This window comes from Misgurnus anguillicaudatus, chromosome 14 (assembly GCF_027580225.2).
Source record: "Misgurnus anguillicaudatus chromosome 14, ASM2758022v2, whole genome shotgun sequence".
NCBI classification, from domain to species: Eukaryota; Metazoa; Chordata; class Actinopteri; order Cypriniformes; family Cobitidae; genus Misgurnus; species Misgurnus anguillicaudatus.
In genome coordinates, this window is record NC_073350.2 from 34,060,370 (window position 1) to 34,074,102 (window position 13,733).

The window sequence follows — 13,733 nt, forward strand, 5'->3', positions numbered from 1 at the left end:
TATTGTGTTTCTGTCACAGTTGGTGTCATCCAAACATCTGTTCTCTTCTTCAGGGCATCAGCCGTCAGTGCTGGACACTGCTGAAGCTTTCCACCCCGATAAGAGAAAATGGGAGAGGCTGTCACCCATGGCCACGCCTCGTTGCTCTGCGTCCAGCATTGTGATCCGTGATCGCCTATTGGTGGTGGGAGGTGTCAATCAAGTACCTAGCTCCGCCCATGAGATTCTTTATGTGAAAGAGGAGGAGATTCTTTAATCGCTGATTGTTTCTATTTAGATGAGAGACATAAGCTGCCATCGAAGATCGGGTAATTGTTACACTTAGGCCTGAAACACGAAGTATGCAAACACAAATGCAAATGTTTGGCTATGGTATTGTAAGCCAGCTGTCTCATATGTTGTGTGTTTTTGCTTTGGTGATAACAAACCTCGAGAGGACAATAGAGTTACCGTCAAATGTTTGTGCCAAAATGTTGCCTTCACATCGGAAAATTTCTCCCCCGCCCACTTTTGAAGTCATGAGGTCCTTTGCTGTATAATTGCAATGTAAATTTCATCTTGAATTCAATTTTGATATATTTTGGAATGCTACGCATGAAATCAAATTCGCATAACTTACATTCACATTCTTGCATGGAGTATGTTTCGGGCCTAACTTCTGTACAACAAGGTTTTCCGATGCTAGACTGTTTATATGAATAAGCTACATTATCGTATGATGATTGCACATAATAAGCACAATGTTAGAAACAACACAGATGTATTTGAAGCTTAGGGTTCGTGCCATTTTTACAGAGCGCAAAGCAACGACAATCCGCTTCCTAAAGCCAACAAGCCCAAACATTCACCGAGCCAAGAAAATAATGCATAAATATAGCCAGACACACACACTTCAGAAAGAGGTGAAATGAGTTCAGTCGTGTCTTATAGTCGTCTCTGTTGAGATGTTTAGGGTATTTGCTAATAAATCGCCGGCTGTTTTTTAGCATTATTGTTTAGTATTGCAAATTTAGGGTGTTTATTGTGCACACCTCCCTGTGATTTATAATCATTTAGAACATGAACAGAGTTTGGTGGCTTGTATGGTGAAAATGTTTAACTAGGTTTAGATAGTATTATCTGAACTGTAGCACACTCATGCAATTCTTTTTCTAAAATGTTTACAATGTTATTAGCAATTTATGGTAGCATATCAAATGTTACTGTATATATATATATATATATATATATATATATTGTCCTTAAAGACCCCATGGAATCAAAATTAGACTTTCTGTGTTGACGTATGGAAGGCATATTAGGCCAGTTTTAAAAATTTCATTTTCAATAAAATCAAGAATGCCAATATGAAAATTAAAAGGGAAACTTAAAAAAGACACTGCAAATACATTTTTAAAAGACTTTTTATTAATGCTCACGCAATAATAGTGACAAAAATCTAATTAAAATGTAAAGTTCAAGTATTCATTTTATGCTCTCAGACATTTTATGTCTGCTTAATGAATAATGTAAATGTTCTCTCACAGTTTTCCATTTTTCATTTTCAAAGTCAACATGTATGCAAATTCTATGTTAATAAGTGGGCGGGGTTTACCTGCTCAAATACTGTAGCAGAGACTGTCGCAGTGTTGCTATGTAGCATTTTTTCAGACCCCATTAGTGACTTTTTTTACATAAACATTTGTTCAGTGACTTCAACTGTACTTCCCAACGAGTGCCAGCTCCATAATATGCCTTCCATATACAGTTGAAAGAAAAAGTATGTGAACCCTTTGGGCTTGCTTGGATTTCTTCATGGGTTGGTCGTGGAATGTGTTCTGATCTTCATCTAGGTCACAACAATAGAGAAACACAGTCTACTTAAACTAATACCGCACAAACATTATACGTTTTCATGTTTTTGTTGAGCACAGCATGTTGGCATTCGTGGTGCAGGGTGGAAAAAGTATGTGAAACCCTAGGCTAATGACTTCTCCAAGAGCTAATTGGAGCCAGGAGTCCGCCAACCTGGGGTCCAATCAATGTGATGAGATTGGATGTGTTGATTAAAGCTGCCCTGTCCAATAAAAAACACACACTAGTTTCTGAAGAAGCATTGTCTGATGTGAACCACACTGTAAAAAATTACTCTGGAGGGTGTTAAATTTAACCCATGAAAATTAGTTATAATTTAATTAAATATATAAGCTAGCAAGTAAAATAAAAAATAATGGGTATATTCTACCTTCACTATCCAATTTTTAACAGTAATAACTGCAATACTAAAAAAATAAGTAACATATACCCCAAAATATTGGCCTTAGCACCGCAAAGTGCGCATGAATCAACATCCAGGCGGGACTCACTCGAGTCACCATTTTTCATATCATATCGGCGGGAGAACTGCGGTTTGTTGACAGGTAAGTTTTTATTTAACTTGTTGATATCATCATGAATGGAAATGTTAAGTTGGTTAACTGTAAAATCTACCAGAAGTTTAGTCATTTGCGTGTTTCTCTGTCTCTGTTGTTGACAGATTGATAGGTTAGAATATGTCAGTCAGGTTAGCTTTGAATGAAACATCGCCCAGTTCTTGCACCTGCGAATACGAATAAAAATGCATATTTATGATTAAAATATTAACTTCCATTATTATTATTTACATGTCTGAATCTCGTGAACAGCGGAGCTGCTCAATCTGAGTGGTTGAACTTGAGCAAGCCACGTGACGAGAGAGAGCAGCGGACGGTTGATGTATGATACAGACGGGAGGGCGTCGCGCAGACAAACAATCAACGGTAAAGCTGTCGATGCTAGATAATTACTGTTAAAGTTTTCTTGCATTTATCTGTTAATATATTGAGTTTTGTTTTAGAAGGGATCCATTTATGAAGCCATTTTACTATTATTATTATCATTTACTGATATATAATTAACGTTGGCTTTCGCTTTTTAATGTCTGTTCCAAAAAGTATTTCGGAGTTCATATATTATATATGTGACTTGTATATGAAGTTGAATCACTTAAAATTGAATGTAAGTACTTCTTGTTAGTGTTCAATGTTTTATGCACGTGTACTGTGACTTATAGCATAATATGAAGTTGTTTTTTTGCACTTAAGTTTTAAATGAAGTTGAAATGTTTGTTTGTATATCAATATAGCATGCTAGTCTACTGAGGTAACTGAGAGCAGTTTTTCCTCTCATATTATTGTCTTCTTTAATTTTCTAATGATAACGTGAAGAACAGTATTTAGGAATCTTGCTTTTAATGGTTTTTTAACATCTCATGATGAAGACTTTTTTTTTTTAATGAAATATGTTCAAGAAACTTTATGTAAAACTATGATATGTTGTATTTCACTTGAAATGTATTGGGGTTATTTTGTACTTCCAATAATTCGTTTTAAATGTTTACAGAATGTTATTTGGTCAATAAAGCAAGCAATTATGCAATCTTGTGTATGACTATTTTCTTATTCAACCCTCTCTGAATAAGTAATATGTAATGTTTCTTAATGGCTAATCATTATTAATAATAATTTAATAGATCTGTGGCTTAATACCAGTAGGGTTAATGTTATTCATTTTTTTATAAGTAATTAGTTATGAAAAAAATAGGTAGACCTTACCTAATTTTTTTTACTTTATCATAGTAATTAAATTTAGGTACTCTTTAATCAAATATATAGGATATAATTTACTCAAACAAAGTGAGTGCAAATTGTTACAACAATTTTTTTGAGTAAATTCTATAGGTTGTTTTTTACAGTGCATGCCTTGCACAAAAGAGCTCTCAGAAGACCTACGATCAAGAATTGTTGACTTGCATAAAGCTGGAAAGGGCTACAAAAGTATATCTAAAAGCCTTGATGTCCATGTGTCCACGGTAAGACAGATTGTCTACAAATGGAGAAAGTTCAGCACTGTTGCTACACTCCCTAGGCGTGGTCGTCCTGTAAAGATGACTGCAAGAGCACAGCGCAGAATGCTCAATGAGGTGAAGAAGAATCCTAGAGTGTCAGCTAAAGACTTACAGAAACCTCTGGCACATGCTAACATTTTTGTTGACAAATCTACAAGGAAAACATTAAACAAGAATGGACATCATGGGAGGACACCACGGAGGAAGCCACTGCTGTCCAAAAAAAACCATTGCAGCATGTTTGAAGTTTGCAAAAGAGCACCTGGATGTTCCACAGCACTACTGGCATAACATTCTGTGGACAGATGAAACCAAAATTGAGATGTTTGGAAAGAACACACAACGCTATTGTTTTCCACACAAAGGCACAGCACACCAACATCAAAACCTCATCCCAACTGTGAAATATTGTGGAGGGGGCATCATGGTTTGGTGCTGCTTTGCTGCCTCAGGCCCTGGACGGTGTACTGTCATCGATGGAAAAATGAATTCCAAAGTTTATCAAGACATTTTGCAGGAAAACTTCAGACCATCTGTCCGCCAACTGAAACTTAACAGAGGATGGACGATGCAACAGGACAACGACCCAAAGCATAGAAGTAAATCAACAACAGAATGGCTTCAACAGAAGAAAATACGCCTTCTGGAGTGGGCCAGTAAGAGTCCTGACCTCAACCCGATTGAGATGCTGTGGCATGAACTCAAGAGAGCGATTCACACCAGACATCCCAAGAATATTGCTGAACTGAAACACTTTTGTAAAGAGGAATGGTCCAAAATTTCTCCTGACCGTTGTGCAGGTCTGATCTCAACCAGATATTAAACCCAAAGGTTCGCATGCTTTTTCCGCCCTGCACTGTGAATGTTGGCATGTTGTGTTCAGTAAGAACATGAAAACGTGTAATGTTTGTGCGGTATTAGTTTAAGCAGACTGTGTTTTTTCTATTGTTGTGACTTGGATGGGGATCGGAACGCATTTTGTGACCAATTTGTGAAGAAATCCAAGTAGGCCCAAGGTGTTCACATACTTTTTCTTTCAACAGTAGTTCATGATTGTTAGATCTGATCCCATATAGAGTTGCCCTAAAAGCTGTTCAAAGAAACTTTTTAATGCATTTCACAGTTCAATCATCCTCTTCTGGCAAACCATATCAGAAATGTTAATAAATCATCTTGAAAATATGCAAAAGCAAGAACCGTGGTATAAATTAATTTTAAAAAATGTCATCATTGTCCACGGTTTAAGCTGTCGAACGTGGATTTAACAGGCTGGGACATAAACTAGGTTTGACTATACAAAAAAATTCCCAGAGAAAACAGCACTTGATCCCATGAGGTCTTTAATGTTACACTATAAAAAATTGTTAGTAAAGAGTTCAGATGCAGTATTTTTAGACATTGGATGTCACAGTTGAATTATAGTGAAAAAGTCTTTAGGAAAGTAAACAGCTATGTCCAAAATATATTTCACATTGATCGGTATTTAAAAGACGTTTATTGTTTCGTACTGTATGATGAAATAATATAATGTGTTGACTTAAGTTTGGGACGTTAGTTTTTATTATTTAGATAACTGTGTCCATAGCAATAAAATAAAGCACTGTAATACATGGTTTTCTTAAATAAACTATCTGTATGTTTGTGGTTTTGCCATGAAATGAACTTTGTTTCAATTCTTTGTACAAATGCATCATGTCACACTTATCAGGACAGCGTGTCTGAAAAGCTAACAAAAAAGCAATAGGTTTTCTCTTTTTATTTAATAATGTCAAATAGATAACTCACTTAACCCAGTCTTGAGCAGATAGCGCTTGACGCTGAATGAGGACAGACTCTGGCCTGAGGTTTATTTGTCTGTATTGATTCGTCTCACCTCTGCAGAGGTGAAATGTGTCTTGCGGTCCTGTCGGACACACACAGATCTGGCTGTAACACACTGCAGAGAGGCATTTATAAAGTGCTGCAGTACTTCCACACAGTTTATCTGCAAAATGAGGCTATGCTGATGTGTTATTGTGTCCTGAATTACTTTCTAGTCTGTTGGCCTGCTTTCCTCCAAGTAGTCTAAAATGGGAAGCAATTTTAGCTGCTAGTTTTGGACACTGTCAACACATTACGTAAGGGATTTTATATTTATCTGTTGATGAGAAAATATTTGGTAAATTGATCATTATACATGAAGATTATAACCAATTTTATTGATACACTATGCATTTTCCATTTAATTAATGTTGTCGTGTGCTGCTGTATGCTAATGATTCGTTCTTTTGAGACGATTCTTTTTAATGATTCGTTTGAACTGATTCGCAAAGTTTGCAAATCACTGTAGAACTTTTTAAGTTTAAGATGGGTGACAGCATCATTAAATACCTCCAAATGTGGATACACCCCAGGGCTCAACATAAAGGACTGCCCGATGGCCCGGGGCCAGCGTGAGAGATGCTCGGGCCAGTAAACAGTATTTTTGGGCCAGTGCTTTGCCCTCAGTCATTAATATATTTTTATGCCTGTGGTTGTTTGTCTGTATGTATTTTTATGCAGTGTTACTATCGAGACACATTTCAAGTGCTGCAAACTTCTCGGCAATGTGCTTAGGTTTCTCCTACTTTATTGGTTGTTGTGGGCACTGATGCATGTGTTGCCTGTTATTGCGAAATTTCCGAATTACAGTTTACATTTCAAATTGGCAAATGTCTTAAAGGTGCAATGTGTATTTTTAGAAGGATCTCTTGACAGAAATGCAAAATAATATACAAAACTAAATTATGAGGGGTATATAAAGACCTTTCATAATGAACCGTTATGTGTTTATTACCTTAGAATGAGACGTTTTTATCTACATACACCGAGGGTCCCCCTTACATGGAAGACGCCATTTTGTGCCGCCATGTTTCTACAGAAGCTCTTAACGGACAAACTTTTTTAAGTTGTCTCTGGCGATGACATGTTTGTCCGGTGGCGACTACCGTAGCTTGTCTATGTGTTTCTAAAGCAAGAGGTAAGCAGTGGACTGAGCCTTTGGTTGCAATTCGCAACCTCGCCACTAGATGCCGCTAAAATTTACACACTGCACCTTTAACAAATTATGAATAAAATGTATAGGTATACTATTATATTTGACATTTGAATTATTATTTTAAAGGTGCAGTGTGTAATTTTTAGAAGGATCTCTTGACAGAAATGCAATGTAATATACCACAAAAACATCTCCAACTATATGTTTTTATGGTGGCGGCTTCTGTAGCTTCTCTATGCGTTTTAAAAGCGAGAGGTGAGCAGTGGGCTGAGCCGTTGGTTGCAATTCGCAACCTCACCACTAGATGCCGCTAAATTTTACACACTGCACCTTTAAATATGTGACACTAAAATATTTTTTTGGTGGGGCCAGTGAAAATTTTGGCTGGGCAAATAAACACCTAAACCACTGGCTATCCACAGGTATCTTATCACTATCACAAAATAATTTATCTGACTAGTACTGTAGTTTGCTAAAAAAAAAAAAACCGGTTCAGGTGCTCAGGTTTGCACCTGGCTGTACATTTACCATTTTGGACACTCAGTTTGTCTGCTCATTTTTATCACCTAAAAGAAATAATGATAAAACAGTAACCATTTTTTATTAAATGGTTTTAAATTGTTCATGTTTAATTTAAATTCTGTTTGAGGATTTGATGACATACGCGAATCAGTAAACACATTTTTTATTAAAGGGATAGTTCAGGAAAAAAGAAAAAACATTCATAATTTACCCTCATGTTGTTACAAACCTGTATAAAATTCTTTGTTCTGACTACAAAAAAAAATATTTTGAGGAATGTTTGTAATCAAACTGATCATTAGCCCCATTCACTTCCATAATAGGAAAAATGAATACTATGAAAGTGAATGGGGCTCAGGAACGTTTGGTTACAAACATTCCTCAAAATATCTTCCTCCGTGTTCATCGGAAGAAAGACAGAAAAGATTTAATTTTTGGGTGAACTGTCCTTTTAAAATGAACCCTCCGAACAGTACTATTGGGAATGAACAGATCTGATCCAGTCCAAATGTCTGTGTTTATGCTTTTTGCCACTTGGTGACAGCGTTAGGCCATTTATATCTGCCCCCAAGACAATAACATGTATGATATTTTTAAGTGATCCATAGGCTTGTATGTAATTTTTATCTGAATCTGTATTATTGTTATTGTCTTACAAGAAAGCTTGATTAATGCACATCATTATATAATGGAGAAAAAAAAACATCAAACTTAATTTGTGAATCACTTCCTATTCTAAACATGAATGCTCCCTTAAGGCACACGATGTGAAATGTTCGAGTTTAAGATGTGATACATGCAAACCAGCTACTCTATAACCAAGCCTTCCTGTGCAAGGTGCTTCCTAGCTTCAGCCATCTGGACTGAATTTTGATCATGTGACCTCTCTGAGCTCAGGACCACTGGGTGACCACCAATGCAAAGATGCAAAGTAGCAGACCTCGGGCTGGCTTTTTCACCTTACGCCTGGCCTCAGTGGTGAATTTTCCACATTCGTTTTGTTAAGTTATACACTGCACTGCCCTGAATGTATTAAAGAAGGAGTTTAATGTCGTCTCGGTGTAAGAACAATGAGGTAAAATTTAGCCGACATCTATTTAAGGTGGAAAATGCTTATGCTTGGCACCAAACCAGCACACTTACAGCTCAGTTTGAGGAACAAATTATACAGCGTAATGGGTTTTCGGAGAACATTGCAACAAGCGGGTGAAAATGACATTCTGTTATATTTAATAACAATCTAAACGTGTGACAACACAATTTTCATTCCTCATATTGAAACAAATAAAACACATGCTGCTACACACCGAGGCTGTGTAAAGTTAGATAATGTGATTTGTGAGCCTGTATTAGATACGTAACTCGGAGATGGAAAAACACGATAACATTCAAGTGATCAAATTCATCTGTATTTATCAAAGGGGTATTTATCATGATAAAAATTTAGGTCTACATGTGACCTGGAATTGTCTTGTAATCTTCACATAAATGTAAAAATGCTGAACATTGCTTATACTGTAGCAGTAATATCATTATTAGTTGCTCTTGGCAATGTGATGCACATACTGCTTGGGTTTTTTAAATTAGATTTTTTTTACGTTGGCTTGCATGAACACCTAGCAACCACTCAGAATTCCCTAGCAACCATACTTTTCATGCATTTTGCACAGGCAAGCCCCACACACTTTTTAGGAAATGGAAAAATGCTAATTAAATTATGTGAGGCGTGCATTAGTTTCTTAAATTAACAATTATATTTTTTACTGTTGTTAGGCTGATACTGAGCACTGTAAAAAATAATACGCTGGATTTACTTAAAAAATAAAGTGCATCATGTTTGCATCCACTTTTTAGTAAGTTTAACTTGAAATTTTAAGCAATTGCATAAATTGCAAAAATTATGCACTATATTTTTTAAGTAAATCCAGCCTTTATTTTTTTGTGTGTGTGGTATTAGCAGGTTATGGACACATTATATTACATTACATTTTTGCATTCGGCAGACACCTTAATCCAAAGCAATTTTCATTGCATTACAAGGTATACATTTTTACCATCATGTGTGTTCGTTCGAACTCATGACCTTTTGTGCCTGAGCTATACAGGAGCACATTTAAAGATGACATTTAATGCTATATTCTGGCTATACGTATATTACAGTGGTATCTTTGTACTTTAGATATTTAAAGAAAAATATTTGCTCATCCCACACATTGTGGTTTTAAATGGGCAATGATCAAGAGTCCAAAATTGAACTCGATGACCGCAAGGGTGAGCATGTGTGGCCTTCCCTGAGTTGTGTAAGTAATTTTAACTAAAATGTTGCATCTGCTCGGACCATCTGCAGAAAAGGCAAATACATATCAAAGAACATATCAAAATGACTTGCTGTTACATAACATAATCCTTCTTAAGTTTGAGTGTGGTTAACCATAAACAACTAAGAGTAAATGTCCACCTTGGTGCCGTTTTGTTGTGATAAACAAGAGCAAAACTTGCATTTTTTCCAGTTGAAACACACTTGATCCATGATGTGATACGGCTTTCGATCAGATGCTGGTATAAATATTTGTAGTAAATAGTTTTGTTGATAGATAAACATATTGTCCTTGCTTTAGAAAGATCGAAATGCAGGGCATGTCAACAAAGTCAATCGCTAACCATTTTATGTCAAGGAATAAAATGCACAGCATTGACAGTGATGTGATTGAAAGGCGTGTAGAGGGTTAAATAAAACATAAGGGCTGGACATCCTACATTTAAAACACATATTATTAATAATAGATGAGGTTTGTAATTATAAATCAGGGCTGTTGTTTGATCTTTCTTTCTTTGTTTCTTTCTTTGAAACAATTTAAATGGTGTAAATGAAGAGAATATGAAGTCTCTCGTTTGATGTTCGTATCTTGGTGTGTGTGAAACACAGCTCAGAATAAACAGATATGCTGTAATCTGTCAAATCGATTTTTTTGTCCTTTTGCTTTAGATGTGTGTTGTGGAGTTGTGTAATTTGTGGCATTGGACCTTGCACCAGATGTCATGTCAAATGTGAGGTGTATTGGTGCTCTTCTAAAATAGATTGGCATAACTTCAAGTGTATGCATTTGTCAGACGTTTTCCAGCGACTCCAAGTAAATTCCAGATACAAAAAAATCAGAATTTTGTTTGTCTGTGACATTGCAAATTCTAGCGCTGGCTTTTTCCAGTTGACTTACAGTAACATTAAAGCTTTACGGACAATATTTGTAATATTTGTTGGAAACAAGTTGTGTTCCAAGACTGCACAAATTTTGATAGCTGATAGTCCTTATTCAATTCATTCCTTAGAGAAAGACAAAAAACACAAGACACGGCGTACGGATCTGGCAGAGTTATCCCAGAGAGTTGCCAGGAGAGAGTGGTTGTCAGGATGCCGTTGCTGTGGAGAGATTTATTTTGTCGGCTCATCTCTACCTCAACAAGGAATGAAAACACTACAGAAAATTGTTCCCTCTTTCTCTGAGAATCCATAAAGATAAACTAGTTCGCAAACAGCCTCTTGTTTAAGCCTCTTTTTGTTTGCATGATTTTTAAGTTCCCTGTTCAACATCCGTGTCAACATTCCTGGAAGCACTGATTTTAGGGTGCTCATTTTGGGGTTAGATAGCTGGGTTAAAGGAATAGTTCAACCAAAAATGACCATCATTTACACACCCTCAAGTTGTTCCAAACCTGTATAAGTTTTCTTGTTTTGCCGAACACAAAGGAAGATATTTGTAAACAAATAGAAAACAGGAGCACCAATGAAGAATAGTAGAAAAGAAAAATACTATGGAAGTCAATGGTGCTCAAAAACGGTTTAATTACAAACATTGCTCAAAATATCTTATTTATACATGCTTGAGAGTGGGTAAATTATGACAAAAGTTTCATTTTGGGGTGAACTATTGTTAAGCCTATGGATTAGTTTAAAACTAAATTTCTCTGACATTTCTTATTTGGAAAAATCTTTCCATTTGTGAGCATCACATCTGTTTTATCTGAGCTTTGAAGATCAAACACACTGAAAAAATACTTTGCTGCCTTAAAATTTTTTGTTAAATCAACTCAGATTTACAAGTCATGTCAACAGAAATTAGTCGTCACAACTTATAAAATATAGTTGAGAAAAGTCAACTTACATTTATAAGTTATAACAACTCACCTGTAGTTATAACAACTCATCTTTAGTCAAGATAAATAATAGTAAGTTGAAATGACTTGTAAATCCGAGTTGATTCAACAAAAAATTTTAAGGCAGCAAAGTATTTTTACAGTGCATGATCAGGTTTAGTAACGTTAAGCAATCTAACTATTCACCAGCTTCTAACAAAAAGATGAATAGAAAAGTTTGTTGGTCAAATTCTGATATCTGTAAAGTGTTATCTTTTTCGATTGTGACATCATTACAAAATATTTTTCAGGGACAATAATATAAATTCAAAGTATATAGTGATTGTCAATAAACACATAAAAAGGAAAATGACTGAAAAAATGTGCAATAAGTTTCTATTCCATTACCAGATAAGTAAGTTACACTGTTTAACTTACTGTATTTTTACTGTATTTTTACTGTATTTTATGTCAGAAAGCCAACTCACATATTTTTCTAAATCTTAAGTCCATACATTTCATTTAATTAAAGCCTAAAGACTGTTTAATAATTTCTCTCCCCATCTATCAGCTGAAATGTAGCCTACTTACTGAACCTCATGTGACTTAAACCACACCTTGATTTCAGATGGATTTACTTGTTTAGCTGCATGGTTTAGTTATGTCTCATGAGAATGGCATGTTTAGCTTAGCTTTCATCAACACTATGGTCTTTGGCAATCTTATAGCAAGAGTCTTAAAAGAAAGAAATAAAATACTGTATGTTTTACAAATTTTTTGTTTTTTGTTCAGTTAAAACATAATTACTTATATAAATGTGTACAATATTCCTGGTGACCACCCTGACATTGTCAGTGACCTGTTAGGTTATCACACAAGTCATATTGTCAGATAACACATTATGACTCAAAGACAAAAAACAGGTCATACTTAATTACACGGAAGTCCATTTAAAGTGTCTTGAAAACAAATGTTTCAAAATACAGGTCGGTGGGGTCAACATGCCCACATGAAATTGCACGTGACGTGTCAATAAACATTTGTAAAGCATTTGTCACTTATCGATACATCAGGAGAGAAGGGGAGAAGGGAGTTTTCAAATCAAAACTATAAAAGGGTCAAATTTGATTTACAACAAAGTGATTTTACACTAAGGCCCGGTGTATGCGTTTTAGTTTTCAGACTTTTTTGAAACTGAAGGTAAACATGCTTAGACCTTGTTGGCAAGCACATGAGAACTTAATTCAAAGAAACCTTTTCTGCTGTGTCCCGAATCCCCCTATGAAACACTACTGAGCTTAGTGTCAGGGGATCTTGTTAAGGGTCAGTTTGTCAGATCGTGTTGATGCCTTGGGGTGTGAAAGTGTTGTGGTCCCAGTTGGCCAACTGAGAGCAGCTTCCCATCAGCCTGATAACTCTCAGAATAAAGCCAAACCTTGTGACTTCTCAATACTTCAGCTTTAAATTCCATGTGTTGGAAATAAATCTCTATGGATTTTGAAGACTGCTACAGTAATAAGCAGGACTGTTGTTATTAAAAATAACATTTTCTTTCGGCCATAATGAGATCAAGAGCATCAAAGTTTGATTTCATTTATTGATTTCACTTTGAAGGGTTAGTTCACCCAAAAATGTTGTTACAAACCTGTATAAATGTTTTTGGTCTGACGAACACGAAGGAAGATATTTTGAGGGATTTTCTTAACCAAACCATTCATGAGCCCCATTCACTTCAATAGTAGGAAGAAAAGAATACTATAGAAGTCAATGGGGCTCACAGATGGTTTGATTACAAACATTGCTTAAAAACATTTATAAAGGTTTGTAACAACATGAGAGTTAGTAAATGATGACAGAATTTTGCCTATTCCCTTAATTTCACCTTACTTAGTCAATATTAAAGATATTTTCACAGAATATTCTTTACATTATGTAGGAGGATTTCAGAAAAAAGGTAAATCACTAAAAAGACTTTAGCTGGGAATTCAGAGGCAGTTAAACAGGTTTTTCCTTTCTGTGCTAATGTGAATTGAAGCGAAACGCTTTAAAAGCTTTGACCACATGGCAACTGTATGAAATAAATAATATAGTAACACATTACCATGTTTGATTCATTAATATTACACTCTAAAAATGGCTGGGTTATTTTTGACCAATAAT

General features: G+C 35.6%; 1 protein-coding gene across 4 annotated transcripts in view; it reads left to right on the forward strand.

The window, feature by feature from the left end:
• Positions 1-2,106, forward strand: part of klhdc8a (kelch domain containing 8A) — a 55,092-nt gene extending 52,986 nt beyond the window's left edge. For all 4 annotated transcript variants that reach the window (XM_055184688.2, XM_055184686.2, XM_055184687.2 and 1 more), the window contains exon 6: positions 54-2,106. In XM_055184688.2, the coding sequence (XP_055040663.1) occupies positions 54-256 (203 nt within the window). In that variant the 3' untranslated portion in view covers positions 257-2,106. The remainder of the gene's footprint in view (positions 1-53) is intronic.
• The last annotated feature ends 11,627 nt before the right edge of the window (positions 2,107-13,733 follow it).